Source organism: Zonotrichia albicollis, chromosome 1, assembly GCF_047830755.1.
Source record: "Zonotrichia albicollis isolate bZonAlb1 chromosome 1, bZonAlb1.hap1, whole genome shotgun sequence".
Lineage (NCBI taxonomy): Eukaryota > Metazoa > Chordata > Aves > Passeriformes > Passerellidae > Zonotrichia > Zonotrichia albicollis.
The window spans coordinates 130,555,617-130,580,824 of record NC_133819.1 but is presented as its reverse complement, the minus strand read 5'-3'; the positions used below and the strand labels follow the sequence as shown (position 1 = coordinate 130,580,824).

At 37.5% G+C, this 25,208-nt stretch overlaps 1 protein-coding gene across 10 annotated transcripts in view; it reads right to left on the bottom strand.

The window, feature by feature from the left end:
* UBR5 (ubiquitin protein ligase E3 component n-recognin 5) overlaps positions 1 to 25,208 on the bottom strand; it is an 86,226-nt gene that overhangs the window by 21,515 nt on the left and 39,503 nt on the right. For 3 of the 10 annotated variants that reach the window (XM_074554135.1, XM_074554156.1, XM_074554196.1), the window contains 21 exons: positions 24,187 to 24,304; positions 23,184 to 23,368; positions 22,294 to 22,403; positions 20,572 to 20,684; positions 13,820 to 13,963; positions 13,611 to 13,722; positions 13,251 to 13,405; positions 12,220 to 12,417; positions 10,892 to 11,102; positions 10,212 to 10,256; positions 7,060 to 7,186; positions 5,986 to 6,137; positions 5,492 to 5,587; positions 4,955 to 5,078; positions 4,517 to 4,638; positions 3,592 to 3,740; positions 3,059 to 3,150; positions 675 to 821; positions 458 to 576; positions 234 to 360; positions 5 to 134 (listed from right to left, as the gene is read on the bottom strand). In XM_074554135.1, coding sequence (XP_074410236.1) covers positions 5 to 134; positions 234 to 360; positions 458 to 576; positions 675 to 821; positions 3,059 to 3,150; positions 3,592 to 3,740; positions 4,517 to 4,638; positions 4,955 to 5,078; positions 5,492 to 5,587; positions 5,986 to 6,137; positions 7,060 to 7,186; positions 10,212 to 10,256; positions 10,892 to 11,102; positions 12,220 to 12,417; positions 13,251 to 13,405; positions 13,611 to 13,722; positions 13,820 to 13,963; positions 20,572 to 20,684; positions 22,294 to 22,403; positions 23,184 to 23,368; positions 24,187 to 24,304 — 2,776 coding nt within the window. The remainder of the gene's footprint in view (positions 1 to 4; positions 135 to 233; positions 361 to 457; positions 577 to 674; positions 822 to 3,058; positions 3,151 to 3,591; positions 3,741 to 4,516; positions 4,639 to 4,954; positions 5,079 to 5,491; positions 5,588 to 5,985; positions 6,138 to 7,059; positions 7,187 to 10,211; positions 10,257 to 10,891; positions 11,103 to 12,219; positions 12,418 to 13,250; positions 13,406 to 13,610; positions 13,723 to 13,819; positions 13,964 to 20,571; positions 20,685 to 22,293; positions 22,404 to 23,183; positions 23,369 to 24,186; positions 24,305 to 25,208) is intronic. The other 7 variants (XM_074554182.1, XM_074554190.1, XM_074554150.1 and 4 more) reach the window with 6 other exon arrangements.

Here is a 25,208-nt window from a genome sequence, read left to right as displayed (position 1 = left end):
TTACCAAAATGTCTGCTGTACATTTGACAATAAGGCAGTGTGTAAAACAGTCCAAGCGAATAGTTCCACTTTGCTGATTAAGGTAAACTTGCTCTTCAGGCAGAAGATGACCTATTCTACTGCTTGCACTAAGACTTGGAAAAAACAAAAAGAAAAGAAATAAATGTATGTAAGCCAGCAGGTGTCAAGTATCAGATCAAACTTTACATCAACAACTATGTGTAGATACACACGGGTCTTTATTTTCCTGGGAGCCAAACATGATCATGGACTTCAGTGCATTCCAGTCTTGCAAAACACGTTCCAGAGCTAGCTGGGCAAAACGAGGAGGCTCTAAATCATGATCAGGCATATCAGAATCTAGAAAGATAAAACAAACAAAAAAAAACCAAGAAAGCATAAGGAAGAGATACTGAAATATGGAATCTGCCATTTATTTCACTGAAGCAGCTCTTACCTTCAGGATTTGCAGTTTTACGATTGCGATCTTCCCTGATTCTAGGTGGTCTGTACTGGCAGTGTTCTACAGTTTGCCTGGCAACTGTCTGTACTAAAAACAACAGCAGATGTTCTCCCCTGTAATGAAAAAATTGTTAGTGGAAATACAATATACCACATATATTTAGAAAATATTTTTTTTAATTCTGCCCTAGTCAATGCTAACATGAACTTGCCTGCTATTTGGCATGGTAACAAGATTTGTGGTGGTAAGCAGGCGGTAAAGGAGATCAAGGCGAGCTGACTTTTGCCCAGCAATTAGTGTTTTACACTTGCACTTTTCCCAGCAATCACAGTAGGCTGTTGGAGATGTTCGTTTGAGCCTACAAGAAATAGAAAAGGTGAACTGCAACACTGTCCCAGTAACATACCAAATCTTTTCTACACATGCATAGGGTGTTAGTCTACATGCTTAGGTTTCTTTCTGCAGTTTTTTGTTTCTGATAGTAGCAAAATGCCAAAACCTAGCTTAAAAAATAGAAATACGGATTTTATATGTGGCAGCACTTGACGTTTGTCATCCACGTTTCCTACACTCATCTTAAGAGAGCAGTTTAACTACACAGCTTTTCATACTGTCTTAGTAAAACTCATCCAAGGTCATTTATTCTTCCCTAAAACAGCCTCCATCCAAGAAAGTTAAACTGAAAATACTCATGACATGCAGTAAAATCTCAGTAACTGTTATGTTGCTGAGAATATCTTTATAATTGTATTTGTTAGCTCATTATAGCTAGGACATTAATGCTGTAACTTTTACACCCTGCAACAGCAGCACAGAACACAAACAGCTTCAAAGCTTTGGGCCAGGTTGATTTGAGATTTCTTGATTGTTTGCTCACTTTTCCCTCTGTTACAGTTGATTTTCAGAAGATTAATATCCTACATTTCTTTCCAAAAATTCGTAAAAATGATCTGTCACCAGGATTCATAAAACACTAAGGGGCACCCAAAATGAAAACACAGCATGTGGTGGTTTGACCAGGAAGGAGTGGGAATTCTGGGAAGCTGTGGTCAAACCAATGAAGGTTTTGGGTTTGAGACTGGCACCCGGTGTAGCCAGTGGGGTTTGGACACACCTCCGAGAATACACAGGGGTTAAAAGCAGGGCACTGCCCTTGGCACGCTCTCTTAGGACGTCGCTGTGAAGAGGTCAGATCTCTCCCCCGTCCAGCCTTGCTGCTGGGCGGGGGAGGGCCAGCCATGCGGTAGGCCCGGGGCCTGGACAGAGATGGGAAGTGAGGGGCCTTCAAGGATGGAAGGGTGGAGGAGCCCCAAGAGACATCGGGCAGCCAGCCCCCCCCCCCCCCCAGGAGGGAGAGAGAGAGAGGGAGAGTCGGCGGTGATAGCAGCCGGCCCAGGAAGAGAAAGGGGGGGGGGAAAGGGTGCAGCCCAGCGGGCCGCAGCAGCAGCACGTGTGGGAGTATCATCTCGTCCCAGGACAGACAAAGACTGAAAACTTTTAACCCTTTCTTTCATGATTGGGGCCTTGCAAAAATGCTAATCCTCCTCGAAGCTGAATAAGAAGGGAGATAAGAGATGAGATGAGACAAGGACCTGGCCCGAAGAACGTGGAGATGATTGGATGAGGAGAGATGATTTGGAGTGGCTTTTTTGGCTGGACTTTTCTTGTGGCCATAGACTCAGTTGTTCCTGTGACACAGACTGCATTTAGGGGGAGGCAGTGCCTCAAAACCAGGAGGGTTCATTCGTGAGGACCCCCCGGCCCCAGGGGGTTGGAAAAATATGGGGGGGACAGATGTCCCAAAGCAGAGACTGTGCCTTTTTTGGAGTGAGACAAGGCATCCTTGAAAGACAACCCTAAAAGCAGCTCTGGCCATGCCTCAGTGGTGAGAGCACTGGGCATGGAAGGAAGATGTCACAAGCGGCAAAAGGACTTTTTTTCCGGGCGGTGCCGAAGTGACAAGGAAGCACACGAGGTTTCAGTGTGTTTCCAGGAGAAGCCTATGGAACAAGAAGGACTCCTTTCCTCTTCATGAACTGCAGTTTGAGTATACTAAAGTGTCGTGCCGGGCTGGGCAGTTGGTGTTTTGGGAGAATGTATCGGATTGGGAAAGTCAGGGAGTGGGGAGGAGGAAAGTTTTTTTTGTAAGGTTTTCAATTTCTTTTTTTCTTTTCCTGTAGTTTAAGTAATAAAGTGTTCTTTATGTTTAAGTTAGAGCCTGTTTTGCTTATTCCTGGTCACATCTCACAGCAGACACCAGGGTGAGGAATTTTCATGGGGGGCACTGGCTCTGTGCCAGGCTCAAACCATGACACAGCATTATTTAGATATAATGTTCTCACAATATTATGCACTTTGAGAATTACTCTTTTACTCTAAATACTACAAAATGGAAAGTACAAAACCACTTCAGGTTACTCTTTCAATTCTGACCTATTAAATAAATCTTACACAGTAGATACAAAACTATTTCATTTATCTTCTGTTCTCTAAGTTTGGAACACTTCAAACAATGAAAAAATGTATTAAGCATCAGTAAACAAAGGAAACCACAAAATACTGATTTAATTTTAAGAAATAGAACGCAATACTTACTTGCAGTCATGTCCTTTGTGACAGACCCTCGCACATTCTGTGCAACAACAAAGTGATTCCAACAGGCCACATGTTCGGCATTCAAATATATCCTAAAAATATGAGGGGGGGGGGGGAATATTATGTATAATTTTTTCCTTACAGTGCTTGCAATCTCACACTAGTTCAGGTTACAATGAAACAGCACTTGTTTAAACTGATGCCTAAACTCAGAAGTAGGTCAGTTCTGGAAAGTGAAACTTAGTTGTTACGTTAGAATATTCAGTGATTTCAAAGAGCCGTGTCCATCACAATTCCTGCCAAAGTTAGCCACAGGGGAAAAGCCACACCCAGTAACAACCATGTTGTGAGGAATACAGTCAGCTTTGAGACTACATAGCTGTTTGGGGAGGCAGTACTTACACCAGACTTAAAAGTCACAGAAATTTAAACAATGCAATTAATAATTTAAAAATCAGATTAGTAGACTAACACAATACATGGCTGAAACACATTCCTATTTGCTTTTTTAAAAAAAAAAAAAAAGCGCTTACTTGGTTAATATGTTCTGCACCAGTCCAGGTAAAACTGCATGTATCATTACAACACAAAACATACAAAGGAGAGTCATCTGGATTTGTACCAGAAGGACAAACCATTCCCATAAACACATCATCTTCTTTTTCACTGGAAGTTGCTTCAGCTAAAATAATAGAATAACAGTGTTAAAAACAACCCCGCCCAAAAAACCCCAAAAAATATCCAGCAAAAGAATCCATTCTTGGTGGATGCTTGCCATTACAAAATCTCATACAGCATTTGAAGTTTGAATAAAACCTGTTAGAGCTTTTTGAGAAAACTTTCTGCTTGTCACATTATTTCTTATAGAAGCCCCTTCAAATTTCTGACTGAAAAACACAACCATTACCTCCACCCCAGTTTTAAATTCACTAATACTTTTGTCAATTCAATGAATCACCATTCTGAAGGACTATGAACCATATTATTAAAAGAAGTATTCTTGTCCCACACAAAGTCCTACAGAACTGTGGTATGACAAGGTCTAATGTGCTTAAGTTTTTCCCCTAAAGTCAATTTCACGTATTTCTCCCAAAAAATTAAATACCAACATTACAAGAGAGTCACAAAATATTTGTTTGTATATAAGCCTTTTCAGGAACAGGATCTAGCTTGGCATATCACTGTATCATAGCAGGTTTTTTGAATTTCAACAAAGAAGTTCCATGTGATACAACTGTGCTACCAAAAAATAGTACCTTAATCCACTTATAAAACAGTGACATGCCAAAAATACTATAAAGAATACAAAAGCAATAATATTCATAGAAATCTACTGCAATATACAAACTGCAAAAGAGAAAGATAATCCAGAACAGCAAAATTTGCAAAACATGCAGCAATCTATAGTGTTAGTAACAACTCTGCACACATGCCAAAGTTTAGAAGGAAGCCCCACACCTGCAGTCACTAAAACTGTTGTACCTTTAGCAATCTTCTGTGCAGTTTCTAGAATTGTAATTGCAGCAGGATATGCCCGGCCACTAACTGCTGACATAAATGGTGTCATGCCTCTCGCATCCCTAGGCAAAAAAACCCCAACAGACAAGTTAAAACACCGAGTTTCTTCATTGTAACAGGAGAAGTAGGATGCAAATACACGAAAACTTAGCACCACTGAGTTTGTGCAAACAGAAAAAACACAGAGTGAATAAGCAGTCTTGTTTATTTTACTCCTCTGAAACAGACATACTTTTAAAGGATGGCAGGACACAACACTGTATTCTAACATTCTCAATTTTAACTAACAGGCCTTGATGTAACCTTTTTAAAAAGGCTTCTATGTAATTGATTTAAGGTAGTGTAACATTACAAAGGAACTCTCATGAAAATCCTTACTTAGCTGACAGCAATTCTCGAAGATAAGGCTGTAGAACAACACTATCACACAGCAATTTCAGTATGAAATGAGCATTTGCCTTCCGATCCTTCGATTCCACTACAGATGGTTCTGTAGAAGGACCTGCAGTAAGAAAAAAAATTGCAGAGAAACTGTTTTTTCTTAAAAAATGACTACCTGCTAAAAGCAAGTAGTTCACTGTGGTGGATAACTGGTAACTTGACTATTCAGTGGTTTCAGCAATACTTCAATGAAGTACTGTAAATTTCAGTTCCAAATTATATTTGAAATAGAGAGGGTAATCCCAATTCCATGCTGATTTCCATAGTTTTACGTATTTGTCTCTCTCCATGTATGTTTTTACATAAACATAGTACGGTGCTTCATTTACTTTCTGCACACTTGAGAGATTCTGCTTCAATCCAATCTTCATCTGATAAGCGGCATTTTCATATGCAGAAAGTCTGTGCAAGCAGAGACAGCTTTTGAGCTAATTTCCATTCTAAAGCATAATCAAATAAGCAGGATGTCCTTACCTGGTATTGTGGAGGTGCTGGGTCCTTGGCCGGTGCCAGTCGCTGCTGTGGTAAGAGATCCCACAGCGGGGGCCAGGATAAAATCAATGTCACCATCTTTCAGTAAACAGAACAGCAGGATGTATATCAATACATAAAAACATCCCTAACAATACGCTCTTGCTGCAATGTCTAACACACTGCAGGTCTTCTGTATTAACTGGCAATCTTTCCCACAAACAGCCAGATTCCTAGGTCTGTAATGCAACTCAGCATTACAAAGCAGACTTCCCAGCAGTTTGACACCAGCATTAAGAGCACATATACTGCATTAAAAATCAGCTGTTAAGTCTTCAGTAAACTCTTCAAGTTATCTCAATGAACACTTGCTACCTTAATGGCATTGGACAGATTACAGTGTGAGACTAAAATAAGTTATTATTCACCTTAAAAGCCATCGATTCTTTATCAAATCTCTCCTTCTACAGTCTAATGTGATATATGAGCAGACTTACCTGGATCCATTGCAGGAGGATCTGGAACCCAGCTGGGAGGAGCTATTGGGGGAGAAACCGGGTCTTGGTGATCACTTGATGAAGCACCAGCTTCATGTCTGCCCAATCCAGCAGCTCTCAAGGATCTTCTCATCATTTCCCTTAATCTCAAACTAAATACAAAACCAAGGCAGAAATATTAACATTTTCATTTATAATCAGAACACATTTAAGAAAAATTTCACATTGAAAAAGGAAATTAAATTCCTCTTACCACCATTTTATTTCAGCATAAGTAAGAATAAGCCAGGAGGAATTTTTGCTTATATTTTGTTGCACCAGAATGTTTTAGCCCTGGAAGAGGAGTCACTCAGCAACGCTTCAAGTCAGATCTGAACCCAGAACATATCCCTAGGCAACACAGCACTGCCTCTTGCAGACAGCAGCTGATGGGCATTCTTACTGCTATCTGACATTCTTTTTAGCCCAAGCTCATTGTCAGGAGTGTTAAGCTTTTGCAAGGATTTGCTCTTATTGCTACTGCTTTTTAAAATCTAACTACAAACAGAGGTTAATGAAAGGATAAAAAAATGGGTCTTGATAGAATTTCTTTTTAATGACTGCTTAGAATAAAATGAATCCACTTAAATTCTTCCCCAGTGGTGTTCTGTTGGTCTCACTATTCTTCATCTGTTTAAGTGACCATCTCCCTTAGAAATTCTCTTAAAACAAGCCTGGTCACCACCACAGTAGTTCTGTCATACTTAATACTTCTTGGTAAAGAACACCAGAGCTTATCCTCAAATTCCTTTTCTCCACAAGGAGGAACACTTCCACTTCACAACTGACAGACAAAGCATGAACCCCAGAAAAGAGGATTAATTTAGAAATATCCCACTATTAGTTCTGATACAAAAAAAGGTTCAAAAAAACACTAGAGTTCTAGTTTGGTGCTTAAAGAAGTGAAATCCAATTTTAAGCTAGCAACAGAGGCCAATTCTTAAGCTAGACTGAAGAAAAGAATTAATAACAGATTGATAATTAATACAAAAATTAGCATTCAGAAAACAAGAAGAAAGTCATTACTCAGTTTACCTCCTGCTGCTTGATGATCCTGCCCTATTTCCTGGACCATTACTTGACACAACAGAGATTGCATTTGCAATAGCTTCCACAGCTGAGAGCCTTTCAGCAAACGTGTTCCTCTCAGAGCGCTCTGCTTCTGAAAAATTAAGAAAATTCAGTGCTAAAATTTTACTTGGGAAAATTATAAGAAAGGAGTATAAAATATGGAACGTCACTATTATTTTTTCCCCATTTAGAGAGACAAACTAGGCTCATATACAAATTTTTATTTTGGATGAGCTTAACAATGATTCTGAACAAGCTTTCAGCATCATCAACAGACAAGGTCCTATCATGTAAATGATTCTAGACACTTGCTGAGTCAAGGCTTCAAAAAAGCCTTGATAAAAATTATAAAAAACAAAGAAAACAAAATACAAACAAAAACAACTATAAAAAGTACACAAAAACAAATAAAGAAATAAAACCACCAAAACACCAGACCGGGAGAACAAGAAAACAAACCACACTTCACAGTGAGCATCCATGAACAATGCAAATGTGTGGGCTTGTAATATACACACTCCAGGTATGTACCTGCTTAGGAGAGCTATGTTTGGAGTATAAGAAGGCAGTACAATGAGTTTATATCAGAAAGAACTAGCATTTCTTCTAACTTCTACAACCCTAAGCATCATAACACCTACCAGTTTTACTCATTACGACGACTGAATTTTGTGAAGCGTGATACAGAATATTAAAGCAAGATACAGATGATGATTTTGGTACAAAGTAGACAGAAACTGTGTATTTCGGAACAAAGAAAAGTATATTCTTAAAGTGATTCTGCTTGTTCTTTCAGGACAAAGTTGCAAGGGCTAGTGCTCTTGCAACTCACTTTCTATTCAAAGGCTTTTCAAACTGAGAGTCACCATTCCCTGCACACTTATTTTCACAAGTGACAGTATTAAGGCCTGGACAGTTCCCTTTTTTCTTTCTTTTTTAACAGGAAAGTGCTATTAATACCTTTCAGTCAAAGAATGAAAAGAATAAGGTAATCTGACAGTGTGTGTCAGCTGTTACAGTAAGGTTATTCTTTAAGTATTTCCACTAAGTAAAAGATATCCTTGGTTTTGCTTGTTCACAAGCATGTGCAGGTTTCTTAGACAAAGATCACCAACTACTCAAAGCAGACAACTACTAAACAGTTAGCAGTGAGAGAATACTATTCTTGTGCCCCTAGCTACAAGTTGATTCATAGTTGTAAATGAATTGCCATGGTATTTGTGCTGTACTCCTTTCTCAGACCCACCAGCTCTCATAACTCACAAGCCATCACTTCTGGACCTCTCACACAAGGGGTCACAGCTCTGGAGAGTGATCCCTCAAGCAATACAACCACTCTCTGCAGCAGAGGTTTCACCTGTTCTGGAGAAAGTGATCTGTAACTGAATTTTCACTGTTCCACTCACAAAGTTAGCATCTGTTTTTGGAGAACCATCAATTGTATATGCTTTGGCTCTAATGGGTGATTTGCTGTTCTGTTGTCTAATGAAATCTCTCCCAGTTCTCCAGGCAAAACCCCTCAGTTTTTATGTGTTCAGTGACATTAGCGGAAATTCAGTATCACAACTTTTTTATGATTTCACATGTTTTGGGCATTTCTTTTACAGATGCTTTTCCCAAGATCCCGTCTATTGGCAAGACTGAGGATGTATCAATTCACAGAAGCAGAGCAGCTTTACCCTAGCTTTTCAGCTCTGGGGCCACGTTTCCTGCAATTTATTTATCATTTATCCAACACTGCAGGAGCTACAGCTAAACTAGGCACAGGATGTGAGAAAGAAGAGAAAGAAAAAAAAGCTTATCCCAGCCCTCAATTTCCTTTCTGGCACTTAAGAAGAAATCTGTATGAACAAGAGTGAAGAATCTCAAGCAGGTACTAGCTGGGAAGTGGCACTAAATTGTTAAGGAATTTTTAAGAAATATCATGCCTGTATGTCTGGAATTGCAGCCTTTGCTTCTAAATTAAACTTCTTTTACATTTTAAGAGACAACCATGTAACTCACAGACAGTAACATAAGTCACCACTGCCCTCCAGATGATAAACAGAAAATAAGCTTGTCCTAATATCCATCACTAACAGTTACAGTGGAAGCTAAATGTGACCTGAATCTAAAGACATGAGTCTCCCACAAGGACAAGTTTTATGAGGGAGAAAGAGAGAGGCAGAGGAGTGTCACAAGTCTATCAGGTTCATGTTTTTCATTTTCCATGAAGTTAGATTACACCCAAATGAAGTTACTGAAAAAAATGTCAAGGTTGCAAAGACAAGCACTCAAATTAGGAAAAGTCAGATTAAGTTTGCCCATGCATCCTTATTTCAACTTCCTTGTGTGTTTATAGTAACACAATCTTCAGTTACACAGTTTGGTTTTGTTTGTTTATTTTGGTTTGGGTTTTTTGCCTCAGATTGTTTTGTCTCCCCAGCAACAAAACCCCTGCCTCAGTCAGTGCACAGGATGGACGACACACTGGAGATGAAGGGTTGTACAGAGAGCAGGCTGTTTGTGCCTTGTTTGCTGCAGCCTTAGGGAGGGGTGTAGTAAGGCAGCAACAGCTTGGGAAGGAGAGGAGGAAACACTGTGTTGTGTTTAATGACACTGAACATTGCTCTGGAAAACCAGAACCTATTTGACACATCTATCAGCACACAGAACTTTGTGAAACAAGTTTTTACAGATGATCATGATAAATTTTACTCATTTCTGGACACCTAAAAGGTGCTTGACTCACAGAAATAATTCACAGCACAACTAAAACTATGATTAATCCAGTCATAGAACTCAGTGTTTTGAAGTAACACCTACTCAAAATCAGGCCCAAGGCTTCTCAAACAGAATGCTCAAAATTAGTTAATAGCTTTGAATACAGAAAAACTTCAAGCTATAATAAAACTCCAAGCAAGAGATGAAAAAGCTGCACATTACCCCCATTTTATAAATAGGGATATGAGGAACAATTAAGCTCTATAAATGACTAAAATTCAATGACAGCACCATACAAAAATCCCACAAGGAAGTTCATTCATTATTCAGTGCAGGGTTTGTATGGTGTGCAAGAGTAAGGAATGGGGCCACACACTGAATGATGAGGATAAAAAGAAATATTGAATAGCTACCCATTCGGTGAGCACCGTCCATCTTGTGCACTGAATGAGGTAGTCCTGTGGAAAAAATAGTATGATGGTGTAATTAAAGACCATTCCACAATGCATGCCCATGTACAGCACCTGGGTAAACTTAATTCTGCCATTCCCTAATTTTTGAGTGCTTGACTTAGCAACCTTGTTCTGTTAACATGCTTTTTACATAACAGTATTTAACAGACATTTTAAAATTGTGTCAGTAACTGGCATTAACAGGTTTTTCTTCCACATTTCTTAAAACATATCAATGACAAGTAGCATTTCTAATTGAGACTATTAACATATTCTACAACACTTCAAAATTATTAAATACCATTTCTCATAAATTTTACTAGTGATATAAAGGGGATACTAATGATACAAAGGTAGAAGAATACTTTTTTCATGTATAATTAACTTGTGAATGTCAAAAGTTTTTACAGTCAATTTAAACAGCTTAGTACTCCTAACTACTGAATTCTTTAAAAATTCTCATAAAACTTTATGAGAGTAATAAAAATGTTCTTTTAGCACCTTTGAAAGGCCAGGGTACATTTTAGGTGCTAAATTTTAATAATACCCATACATGAAGAATGCAGCCTTTATTTCGTATTTTCTTGAAAATGCATGAAAATATTATTTTCAAATTATTTTCATTATATTGTTGAGCTCACCCTCTTCCTCTTTTGTTTCCTTGTTGCTGGTTGGAAAGCATACAGACACACAAGCATGTAGGATATTACGGTTTCCATCACATCTATGACCAAGGAACGTCTGCAGCATCTGTGGATTCTGATCCAAGACAACTGCTTGCTCAAGATTCATCAGGTATTGTCTGCAAGCCTCGTAGTCACATCGAAGAATGTGCTGCATCAATGTTTGTTTCTATATTCAAAAGAATAAAATACTTCAGAAATGTGAAGCACAAGAGGTGGATATAAGCTCCATAAATACTTCTAATTTTCAGGTCTTCATCTCCAGCACTGGCTGGAAGTTACTGCAGGAGCTGTTCAGAATATTCATCATCTCAATTATAGCTCAATATATACTGTTAAAAACAGAGTTGTGTGCATTCAGGCACAGACAAGCAAAAGGAACAGAGCAGCACATGCCATCAGGTTCACAAAAGCATTCCTCTGGCTTCACAGTTGGATTCTTAAGATAGATTACTTGCATTTCATAGCTCCATGTAACATGGGAAAAGTGATACAACTGAAAATGCTTAAGGATGTACATGAATGAGTTCTAACCTAGTTCTTTTTAAACATATGATTTATGTGCTGAGAAGTGAATGATTAGAAGCTGTTGAAGGTCTGGGGAGTTCACCCCATATAAAACCAGTTTTTCCATAATGATGGAATACTGCTGCACTGTGAAACCCATCTCAGTCTAACAGGTACACAGTACCTCCAGGGGGCAGCAGAACACACAGCAGAGCTAACAAACTACTGACAAGATTTTACAAGTATGACATATAAATTCACAGCAGAACTACTCATACAACATCACTGACGAGGACAGAACTCCACAGGTGTTTCAAGTGAAAAAAACCTTCACTTTCCTCTCCTAGTTTCCTAGTATATGCTCCAAATAGGTAATTTTAAAATAATAGAAAAAAATAAAGAAGTATTGCATTCTCAGGGATCCAACCCAAACTAGTTGTTGGATCTCTGAGAAAAACTATGCACCCATGACACAAATTAAACTGCATGGTGTTAGCAGATATAAAAAGGTAACAATTTCCAAATCAATGCCTAAAAAACCCCACTAATTAAAAGCCTGATAGAGAAGTCATACATCCCCCCCCAAAAAGGGTCTTTCACTTTACTTGGCAAATTTGTTGGTGTTTTTGTGTTTCTAAGAGAATCTTCATTTGAAATTAGCTTATTTCAAATAGTGGAAACATAAATCAGTATCTAAACATGAATCTGCTTTAAGCATAAATTTATAATAACAAGAGGTAAAAAAAGCACATAATTCAGTAGCAGAAAAAATATTTTACCTCAACAGCCATAATGATAATAGCAGCTTTCTTTTTGATGGTCGAGTTAGCAGGAAGATTTGTTAAGGAATGAACACCCATTCCAAGACTACTAATAGGTGGAAGATCAAGCCAGTCAGGGTCTCGTATCCCACCCATACAATCTTTTGCCATTGGATAGATTGTACCATTTCCATCTCTAAGAATAATAGGTGATTCCTACATTTGGGAAAAAAGTTTCATTATTAAGTCTCCACAATTTATAAATATTATTCCTCCTAAAAGATCAGTTCTTGACTGACAACAATTACAACAGTTTACCAAAGATTCTCATTTATGTCATTAACTCCTATCATTGGAAGTGATGTAACATAAAATAGGAAATTCCCTTTTGCAAATGCCTGAAACATGTTTAACATAATAAATATTACTAGAAATATCTTCTTTCTGATAATCATTTATTGATTAACATTACCAGTGAAACAAATAGTAACTATACTTTTAGCTTACTTAAATGCTTAAAGTTGAATATATTGAAATGAAACATTCAAATTCAATTATTTTGCAAAAACTGTTTCTTTTAATTATCCTAAAGAAAATATACCACATTTGTGCAAGAGTTGCACAAAACCTCAATCATTTTTAGTGAATCTGTACTTTCAGTCAATTACAGATTAATTTTTTTCTTTGTTAATATTTCCATTTATTCTCAAGAGTGGATTTATATCTGACCCAGCTCAAAAATATAGCTAGATCACATTCCAAAACACAGCTAGATAACAAGTTGATACTAATCCAAGAACCATTCTGTCACCTTTTTTCTCCCCTTTTTTACATTCAAGGTAGAGTTTAATAAGATGTGCTTAGGTAAGTTGTTTGGTATTGCCCTTATGCCATCAAAATATTAAAGGTAGCAGCAAGTTTTTCATAACTTGTTTGAAAAACTATTTCTTTGCCATATTTTGGAGAAGCCTTACAGAAGGCTGTACCATCTCATTCAAATATGACAGATGTGCAGTGAGGTTAAATGATTGAGACACAAAACCACAAACCTGTCCAGCTGTAAAAATAGCAACACTTCTCTCATTCTGACCCAGGAATGCAATGCTGCTAGTAGGGAAATTATTTTCCTGTTCAGCCTTTCCTGTGGCAAGGTCAAATATGCAGTATCGAACCCAGTTCCCAGTTTTCAGAACAGCATGCACTCCTTCAAAAACACATGAAGAAAAAAGTTAATGTTTTATGGATGGCATCCAGTAAAAGAACTCCCAACTAAAGCACTTTCAAGAAAGCACTAATATCAATGGAATCACCTGTTTATGTCACTTTGAAAGCAGGTATTTTTCACTTGGATGAGAGACAGGTAATGAAGGAACCAACAGATCTGGACTAACAGGGTAAGTCCTACTTACCTTTTGAATCTACATTTACTGCCAGGATCTCTGTTTTTTCAGGAATACACAGCTTTTTGGGTGTTCTTTGAAAACAGTCAGGAACTTTTGGAGTTCCACCGGTTTTTACAACCTGAAAACAGATGTAAAATTTTAAGCTGCAATTAAGCACACACAGTGCTGACACTTGTAAATACTGATTGTTTCCTCCATGTTTCACAAACACATACCTGCAGTTCATCTATCCTGAGCAGCCTACAGTCTTGGAGGAGAGAAGAAGGATCAGGATCGGAGTTAGAACTGCTCTGACAGTTTGCATTATTGGAGGTGCCTGGAAATTTCACAGCAACATATGCACCATCCACTTTTAGCACCTACAGGCAGAACACATTAGAGTTTTACCAAAAGGCTGAACAGAATCTGATTTACTTCAAAATAAACCACACATTTTTCAGGGAGAGGAAAAAATCTGCAATATCCAGTGATAAAATTGTATAGCTCTTTGTCATTAGACTTGTCATTTTGCTAAAATTACCGAAATTTGAAAAACTAGGATTTCCCAATGACTTAATAAGCATCCTGACTCATATCCAAGGTCCCTCCATTTCAGCATCCTACATCCAAGAGAAGCCAACATCAACTGACTAGAGAAGCCCCTGCTGGTACTCCCCTGGTCTCTTTACAACTTCCACCTCCTGGAGGACAACTTCATGTTGAATGGCCTGGAGAGACCTTTCTCTTATTGACTTGTGCAATCACTTCTGGAAATAAACATTATTCTTGTGGCAATGAATTCCAAACTTTAGCCAACAATTCAACAACAAGAAAGTCTACATTGAGTCTCCTTCGTCAAGTGCCCATTAGATCTTATATTACAAGATAAAGAAAATTTTTTTTAGCCCCACTTGAAAATTTTTTGTGCTCTTTCCTCAAAAGGACTGTACACAGTGGAAAAAAGAGACCTGTTAGTTTACTGGTCTAGCACCTGTTTTGTACACTCAATGATCAAGTTCTTCACTCAGTCCCTTAGGACTGAAGGATTCACACAAGTGTATCCAGATGTTCTTCACGTGTGTGTGTGTGTGTGTGTGTGTGTCTGCTGCTCTCTGACCCCTCAAGGAAACAGGAGCTATTCAACTCTACACTGGCACAGGCATTTCCCAGACTGTAAGCATCTATAAAGAGTTGCTGCCAAGCATATCTAATCATGTCAAAACAGGCTTCCTTGATACAGGAACTTCTTGTGCTATCACCAAACAGCAAGGCCCTTTGAATTTCCAGCTGAGACCATAGTTTTCCCAAAACAAAAACAAAGCTAAGGCAGAAGGAGATGGGGAAAGAAGAGACAATGTTTTAATTATGAGCAGAATTAAGAACTCTGTATGCTCTCAGTCTTGATCAAAACTAGATATAAGCATATAAAACTAGATATTATATAATGTAATTTCTCAACAGTTTCTACACCGAAAGTGCTTAACAAACAAAAGTCTAGATGTAACTAACTTATCTAAAAGGTCTTCAACAATAAAAAGCATGTCTCAAATTTTCAAGATACTGTATGTAAGAAAAAAATCCATGTTTTCTGCCAATTTTTTCTAGCTAAGTGCAGCCTATCAGGTGCTCTAGAGAAAATGATATATTGACAACCTTAAAGCATTAGCTGATTTTTTTGTAACAAAGATTACTGTGGACAGAATTACAGCAGCTGCTCCCTACATGCTGAAACTTCACTCTGGAAGCAGAATTACAAGTTCCAGTAGTAGAGCATCACTAACAGCTGTAAGAACACTAACCAAAAATTTCAAAATTCAGACCTAATCAAAAGATTCACAAACATAAACCATCATCTGGACTACACAAAGGCAGAATTCTTTCAACTGAGATTGGCAAGACAACTCTCTAGAAAAAAACTGTGGCTTAGTAAAAAAAGTTTATTCCATGTACATTTAGATGTTTTTAAGATAATCAGACTAAGTTATAGGCCTGCAACTGCATGCCAATAGTTCATTCAGAGCTTCTAGTCCAACATGTAGAATCTTTTTCTTTTTTTAAAGGACTAAATGTTGCTACAAGAACTTTATAAATTTGGGCTGCTTTCTGATGGAAGCACACCTTAAGAAAAGGTACAATTCCCCAGTCTTTAACATAGCTCCATAATTAAAAGGTTTTTACTGCATGCTTTCTGGCTGCTCTTAGTGTTACCAACTAAACTACATCATTTTTCACTTATACTACTTTTGATGTGTTCAGAGAAAGGATAACAGTTTTGAAGTGCTGGAACTCTTACGGCATCCACATGACAAATATTTTTTCTTTCCCGTTCACCAGGAAAACCATGTATCTTTAAAAACTGGAAAATATGCTTATTAAGATTTTGCTAAGAAGATACCTTACCTTCAAACCTAAAATCAGTTCTTTAGTTAAAGTTACTACTACAGCTGTTGGCTGTTATAAAGAAGGAAAATAAAACTATCTCCTGATGTGGTGAGCAATGAGCTTGAGCGAAGCATTTGATAGCAACTGGACACAGAAAGCTCCAAAGCAAAGATGTGGCATAATGAGCCAGCACCAAACAAGATAAATATGCAACGTAACCATTCCTCTTTAATTGTATTTATGCAAATCTGAGATAATTTTAAAACTCATTACAAAAATGAAATGCAAAAACTGAAAGGATTGAGATGCTTTAGCTTACACAAGTAATGTACTGCTGATACTGCTAATGCAAAAGTTTCACCAATTAGAAACAAGCATTTTACATAACTACATACACAGTATGTACCTTACTAGGACTTAATTAAGAGAATGAATTGAATGAAAAAAGCACACAACAAAACTAAAGAATTTTTTCTGAAAAGCAGAATATCTTCTAAGTGCATTTTCAACAACAAGATAACAACACCTGGTCTTTTTAATAGAATTAAAAAATTATTTGAGAAACTGAAAGATGAACACAGTTGTTAATTCCTTTATCTTTACTATCAATCCACTTCCACAGTCCCTAACACCAGAATGCCACTGGAAATGATTGAATCTTTCCCTCTCCAAAATCACCACATTCTTCCTCAAAACACCACAGCAGAAGACCAGGGAAAATAAATTTTTAACTTCCTATCCAATCTTCTTTCTGAAATGGAAGAAATTTTAACATCACAGAAAAGGCTTCTATCTCCACCCCAAAGGTAGAAAGAAATATTTCTTCACCTTCAAAGATATACTGACACAATTTTAGAAAATATTTAACTTTGAAAGATTACAAACAGATTCATAATAGGGAGTGGGTAACTGTTCTAGGGCAAGATCCAGTCTGATCTCTTTCAATTTATCCTTATCATTGGAAGGCTTCAATCTCAGACAGGAATCAAAGGAAAACAAACAAAATCAAGTGACTGACTGAAAAAATGCAATACAAAGTAAGAACAAACTACTAAATCCAAATTTATGTTTTACAAAATTCCTAGGAGCTGACAGGCTTTCTGGGTATAGGAACTGCAAAACTGGCAATACACAGGATTCTCACCTGGTTGAGGATAACTTTGATGACCAGAAGCAGTTTGGGGAGGCCTTGGACACTGCCAATGGAAAGCCTCAGACCAAAACGAACCGCAGCTGCCAAAGAAGAAAAAAGCAGCTCCAACCCAGGTTCCCCATCCCTCTGTTCTAGCAGTGGTTTCAGACACCATTTAAGCCATTTCAGAAGAACAGATCCAGAAGCTAATGTGGTGAAGTAGAATATCCCAAAGTGCACAGGATCAACAGAAAAAAGCTTTTATCCCTCTGATACTAGTGAGCAGTAACAACGGCTTATTTCAGCCATATTTTTTCTCAACAACACTAAAGAACACTCCATCAGACTTCTCACCAGTGCAGACAAGAGATGGGACAAGTGCAAGGCTATTTCATTCCATCAGTCTTTCATCAGGTAGATAATCCTGGAATGATTATCTCTTCCATCTAGTGATGGATGTGGAGGAATAAAGACTTAATTTCATTCCAAGCCATGAAGGATTTAAATTGAAATGAGATTGGAAGGTAATAAATTCCAAGGAGCAAGGAGATGACTGACTACAAGAGAGAATCTAGCAGACATGCATTCTTAATCTCTTTCAACACCACCTCAGTGTAAAGACTTTGCACTCTCATCAGACTCTTTGGGCATTCACTGCTCTGGCATCATATGAAATCCACACTTACAAAGCAGTGTGTAAAATGCAGATTGCACAATCTACTGGTATCAGAATGATCACAAACACTTATCTTGGATCTCAGCACACAGGGGAGAGCTGCTACATCACCAACGAAGTGCCCAGAGAGACAGGGGCACTTCAGTAGTCACCACCTTCTACCTGCCCATCACTCTACAGAACACAGCAAGGGTCATGGAAGGATTTTAAACTGACGTTTTTTAGAGACTTCATGAAGCTGCTGCATACATCCAAAAGCATGGGGACATAAAATTTCTAGAAACAAAACCATTTCAGGAACACAGGCTGTACATCAATAAATCTCAACCCCTTCCTTTCCTACCTCTAAATTCCACCTCCTGAAGACTAAGTGAAATTTTTTCTATTTGTGTAAAACAAAGAATTATATAAATAATTTTAAAAGACAGCAAACATTTTGACAGAAGCTCACTGCTAACATACTTTATTAATTTTATTTTAAAGAATATAAATGTTTAAACTTTCAGATGCTCTTGCAGGTAAAAGGACAAAAATAATTGCTTTATTCCTCTTACTCCTTCAAATCTGAATCATTACATGCAGCAAGATTTTTGGCCTCAGAAATCAATTCGTTTAGTACAATTGACTTCATACTGTGCTCAAAAAATATCTACCAAATTACCAGTGTGTATTTCTCAAAGATGCCCAAGTATCCAAATGTTCCATGACCACGTATTTTACTGAATGACACTTTGAGAGAAACTAAGTGCAGCTCCACTGACACCACAATTTGTAACATCAAGTTCTTAAAACTCAAAGTTGTTTCAAAGCCTTTCCAATTTTCTGAAACACCAAGGCTAACACGTTCCCAGGTTACACTGCAATAGGATATTCTCGTGCAAGATGCTCATACCACTGAAGCTTCCCATAACAAAACATCAAAATCTGACCTTTCAGACTGTCAGTCAGTAAAGAGTAGACCATGGAAGACCAGACTAATGCATATCTGGGTGGACTATAAAAGGGTAGAACTTCTTAACTCATGAAGTCGTAAGAACCCAAACCCACCTAACCATGTTTTTGCAGTCTGAACCTCTGTACACACACATTCAAAAATTACTTATGGATACAATAGTCAGATTATTCAGAATTCAAATCCTCTTTGTGTATAATTCAGCTCACAACAAGCTCAATTACAAACATTACTGTTCCATACTGAACAAGTTATTCTGGAATCTGTAGGAGAAAACTGCCAAGGATAACTCTTCTGCAGACTGAGGTGCCTCCGGTTTTCCTTCTTACAATCACACAGCTGATCCAAATTACAAACAGAACATCTAACGAGGCTCAAACTTGTTAATTGCCTTGTAATAAACTGCATTTCTGACTTTAACTTGGACACCACCAGACAAAAAATAGTGGTTAATTTTGTCTGCTGGATTCTACCTAAGCTCTAAAGATTATTACAAAACTGCAAAAGGAAAAACATGAGTGGCAGTATACAACACTGGAAAAGGACAGCGTGCTTTATAAAGGAAAAGAAGCATTTTTGCCATAAATGACTGATCTAGAATAGACTCAGCACCACTGAAGTCTGTTCAGAAGACATGCCCCATAATGATTTTAGCACTCCAGTGAAAATGTAAGCATAAAAATTAAAGCTCTTTTATACTGATCATAGTAGCTCTTGATGCAATGCATAGACACCTTTGCAACTGTATACAGAAATAGTGGAACAGTCTCTGTACTGAAAATCTTAGGATCTAAAACAAGAAGGACAGAATAAGGACAAGAGGGACTTTCCCAAAGATGGTGTCAGAGGAAAACAATGGATTCAGCAACTTCAACCAGATCTCAAAATCTTATTTTGAGAAATTGAAGTGTTACAATGAGCTAAGTTGCTCCCTATTCCCTTCTGCAGAAATGACCTAAATTTGATAATGAAAATTCATTGTGAGCCTGCTCCTTTCAAAGATACTGCTGAAGGCAAATCTTACACTGCCACACAAGTAAATCCATTAGGGATGCAAGTAAATAACTCTTACTAACTTCAGCTGCCTTCTGTTGGACAGATATTGATCCTCTTCTGATAACATTTTTTTACATCTTTTATGAATCAAGTAGAAAGCAACCAATCTTTTCCTTTTGAGGAAAACCTTATCAGTTTTCTCATTGCTTTTATTTTTGAAAAGGACACCAAAGAACTGTCTAGAGGACCTAATCCCTCCTAACATCACACAACATTGCCAAAGCAGAAAAGGGAGTATTTTCCTCTACATGGCTCTTGAGTCAGAACAAAGGTTTATTACAGAAAAAATGAAAATATTACAAAGATGAAACAAAGGGATTTTCTGGAGTAATAAATCAAATAACTTTTTAATCATATTAATGAAGCATGTAATTTCTAACAAAAATACTTATGTTCTTTGCTTGCCAGAACATGAGATTCATCCAAACCTTCTACCTCTGGGTGTGTAAAAGTCAGTCATAACAAGTGGAACCCTTCACAGTATCACTGGACATGTGGGAGTTATTTCTCAAGACAACAAAATAGTATTTTGGATAAAACCACGTCTGTTTTTTGTAATATTGTGGTTCAACTTAAAATACAAGAATTTTTTAAGATTTATCACCTTTTACTCACAACACACCCGCTCTATTATTATCATTACATAATGGACAAATATAAACACAGCTAAAATCATACTCATCAGAAACATTCTCACAAGCATACTTTTTGCTAACAGTTAGCTTACTTAAAAGAAAAACCCTTTCTTCCCCCCTCCCCAAAACAGTGAGGCAGTGTATTTTAGACAAACCTTGCCGACAGGAACATTCTTAACATCTTCCACAAATACAACTTCCCTCAGAGACCACTGTTCTTCATTCACTTTCTCCTCCTCTTTTGGGGCAGGAGTAGATCGTCGCCGCTCTGACACAGAAAAGTTAGCACCAAAAAGAAAGACTTGATATAATCCATCAAAGCATCAAAATGCAATGTTCAGTAAACACCAAACCTTTCCCCCCAAAAAGATTATCAGCAGTCAAATGTAGATATTGACAAGAGGTTAACAAGAATACAACTTTAAGAGTCAGAGCTACCTAACAAGGATATCATGTCACTTTCATGTTTTTCTATGGATTTGGAAACTAATAAAGCCTATATATTAAGCAAAGCAATTTTCAAGATATTTAAGAAAAGTGATTAGAGTACAGTATTTTTTTTAAATCTTAAATAATACAGTAACTAGAATACAAAAAATTAAAATACAAGGAACAAGCTCTGTTCTGGCAGGGCTCACACATACTCATGCTGTAAGTGAAATGGCTGACACTGAGAATATTCAGTCACCCCTGCTACAGTGCTTTGTATCAACCTCACAAAAAGTCTGCTTGCCTACCACATATGGATTACTTGGTAAACTTCTAGAAGAACAGCAAATGAGGCAGAAAATAGCTATTTGGGCTAATGGCAATTGCAGTACAGTTAGATTTGCTGCAGACTTTATCTGAACAGCAACTGTATAACACTCAGAATCAAATCTAAATACATAACATGGCTAAATAAACACTGAAAAGAACCTTTAATCTTACAAGTTGTGTATATAGTGTAATTAATACTACCAACATATTTAAAGTAAGAAGCAGAGAACTTCTAAGCTAATTGCACAGTTAATTCCAAGCACTAATTCAAAAGCCCAAGCAAAGTTGTAGTCAGTGGAAAATTACAGCTAAATGAACTGCAAAAGAAATCAATAGTAGAAGATTTCTAGTAAAATAAGTGAGTACTGCAGATTTAAGCAGATGAGATTCTCAGTCACTGACAAGGCCATTTGAGTCATTAGGTCAATGCTGCTTAAAACTGCAGCTTGTGAACAATTAGAAGAATAAGCTGTAGAGAGAAGATTTCTTCAAATGATGACATTGTAATTGCATTTTATCTATTTATGTGTTTAAATTGAGAAAAAGAAATGCTTAAAGGAGTCCAGTTGCACAAATTCACATGTAGCCTTTCAGGTTTTTAAGCACAACTTGTACTATGAAACCTCCCTGACTGCTTTTGGATGCTAGTAAAGAATGTCTCCTTTTAGACATTTTCTGTTATAGATACAAACTACTTCTTTCTGCACTGACTTTCAACAACAAGGCAAGCTGCTCGACAGCAGCTTAATTTTTAAAGAAGTTTTCCAAAACAAGTTCAACTTCCTGGCTGCAAAGAAACTCATTATCACATTGCAACTAAAAATAAATTTATCTTTAGTATTTCCTCTTCATCACCTCCTGAAAGATCCTTTTGATTCTGTTACGCTTGCACAGACACACCTTAGATCAAGGAGTCACTGCTTATACATTTATTTAACACTGACAATTCACAGATCATTCAAAGTCTATTACAAAAGCCTTCACCTACACAGCAGTACAGACCAAAGGAAAGACCAAAGGATTCTGAAATTAGTACAGAATCACTGTAGAATTGCCTTTTATGGAAACTTCTTATCTACATAATTATTTGAGTTTACTCTGAGCTACACATTACTTACTATATGGCATTGATGCACTGCTTGCTATTGAAGATGCATCACTACAAGTGGAAGCTGGGGACGGTGGAGGACCCATCTCAGTTTTCACTGGTTCCTGTTTGCTTTCAGGTCTAGAATGAAAGTTAGCACTCAGAAATGAAAAAAGAAAAAAGTGGAATTTCTTCTGTGCCAGTGGACAAAGCACCACGGTATCCCAGCATTGTTCCTTTAACAATACTTTAAAGAAGTAACTCCACACTTGCAAACAACCATCCCAACTGACAAGGCTATAAACCTTGAAGCTGGGGATGGTACAATGCTGCTTAATCAGGGATTAGCTTTTTAACATTAACTGAGCATAGACACACTATTACAGAAAATAAGCATGATGAGCTTCATTTGAGCTTTTTTATTAGCTTTATACAGAAACCTGAAACTCCAGAGCTGCTAAACATTCTCAAGCTTTAATTGAAATTGTTTAAATCTGTTTTAAGAAACATGTAAATGGCACTGTTAACTCAAAAGATTTTTTTTTTTTTTAAGCTATGGAGGGGCTGAAAGAGATCTGTTTAATCTCATGAAGAGCCAGGAAACAGCTGGTTCCATTTTCAGCTATTAAAATATAAAATCTTGGAAACCTTATGAAACACTGTAGGGAGGCCTTCATTTAATACTCCTCCTGCATTTCACATGCACATAGTGCTTTCACAGAAGTGAGACATCTTTCCTGCAGTGAGCCTTTCTGCACATCTAGCCAAGTTTACAAGAAACCTAATACCTCATACCTCATAAAGATCACAAAATCTTCAAAATTACAAAAGTCTGGCCCTCCTTTTCCATTATTGCTCCCCAGTTCAGAAGAGTACCACATGAACAATCTCTGTCTCTGTGTCCATGGTCTCCACACTTACTTGGCCTCGGTAGTTTTGCTGGCCTTCTCCATGTTTTTCAGGCTCTCAGGGGACCGAAGCTGAAACCGACAGCTGTCATTCATGTTCCAAACAGATTCCATTAGCACACCAACTTTAGGAATTCCAGCACTGATTGAAAAAGCAACTGCTCCAGCATGATAGAGAGGGTTATTTCTTAAACACACCTAGAGATAGAAATATTAATTTCTATGAGAAAAATGAATTCTACTGAGGGAAATCATATGTACCTTATTTTCTCATTGGCATATGCAGTAGTCAAAATAGAAAACTTATGGAAAAATTATGGTGAAGAGGAAAGTCAGCATTATGTATGAAAAAAGAAGCTGTTGTGAAATTCACAGCTGAAGGAAACAGCTTTAGCATTGAAACTGTTTAACATACAATATTTAGATGCTCAACTACAAAAGGAACAATCAATCCAATAACAGAGACTCATCACAGTGTCAATTAGAATGGCTCTGCAATCAAAAGAAATGTGCTCCCTGGGAAAGGGCTGCTTTGTCTCATATTAGTTCTAGTACTTATCAAAAAAAATCCTCTGTATCAGTTATTAGTCTTTTTGGTAAAGGCTTCAAACCAAAGGTCTGTCACACTGCATAAATAAATCAAACCCAGTTATTAATACTGCAGGCATTTAAATGCCTCATCATTTACAAAGCCTTTTGTTCTACAGGGAATTGCATTTCTATACTTAATTTCTCTCACAATATAGTATCAGTAGGTAAGTTAAAATAGAAGTACTTTGCATGAGTACAGCTTGTTCTTCTGTGCAGCAAGAGTCACACTTGTAGAACAGCAACAATACTAATAGGACACAGCCATTTACAGCCATATAATTCAAACATACTAGTTTAATTTCCCATTATTGCTATCACTTTTGTGCATAACTTTTTGTGCTAATAACTTTTGTTGTGGTTTTTTTTAAGAGCACGTTGTAAGCTCAGCATATAGCATGAGTGCCACTGGTGACAGCTGTACTTGCCTGGGTTCCAACAGTTATGTTTGGCATAGAGGAGATACCAGCACTAGACTTCGGCTTTTTATTTTTCGCTCTGGCCTTTTCTAGCATTTTCTTCCTTTGGCTGAAAGGAACTACACCCCTGTGGAAAAATGCATGTTATTTTTAAAAGGCTGTGAAAGAAAAGCTTTGTTCAGAACTTTGAACAGTTTATTCCTTCTGCTTAATGTAATCATGAGCAAACATTCAAGTGTGTGTTCCACCTTCTCCAAAATCTCAAAGCACTGCAGAAATGCCATCTTTTTCCATATGTACCCCAACTTTCCGAATTCATCTTGACTACCCCAATTTACACAGAGGAGGAGGCAGAGCACATGACTTATTTCATTGTCAAATGTCTTTCCTTCCAGTCTGAAGTGCTGCAAAACCTCTGTTACAAGTGATATACTCCAGTCACAGCTTTCAAGATGAACTTAAGGATATGTTTCCCACAAATAGTGATAATTTCCAGAATTTGCAACCTCTGGGGAACATGATTTTTGTTTCTAAATTCTAAAAGCCTCACTTCCTCTCTGGGTACATGGCTGAAGGTGTCTGGGGCTCTTACAACTTCCACTGCAAGAGGGGGGGAAACCCCCACTTCTTTTGTAATTGGATCCGCTTGGTTTAGCTGAAAATCATGCCTGCATACACAGCTAAGCATACTTATTATTTTGATACTTCATGTTTCAGTCAGTGGCTTATGCAGTTAGAAGCTTTGATTCAAGAAGCTCCTTCATGTTAAGTAAAATATAAAAAGCATCAGCCCTGTGAAACAGTGAAAACTGAAATCCTGTCTCATGTACTACAGATCACTGTAACTCAGGGTATCAATAGTAACAAAAGCTTCTGTCTGCAACAATCTGGTAACATAAAATCACCACGGCTGACATTCAACCACAAAAAGACACATTACATCATAAACTGCTTCCAAAAACTGCATGTAAACACTAGTAAGTATTATTGTACTTGGCACAGATTATTCCAATAAGTATAGAAGGTTCAAT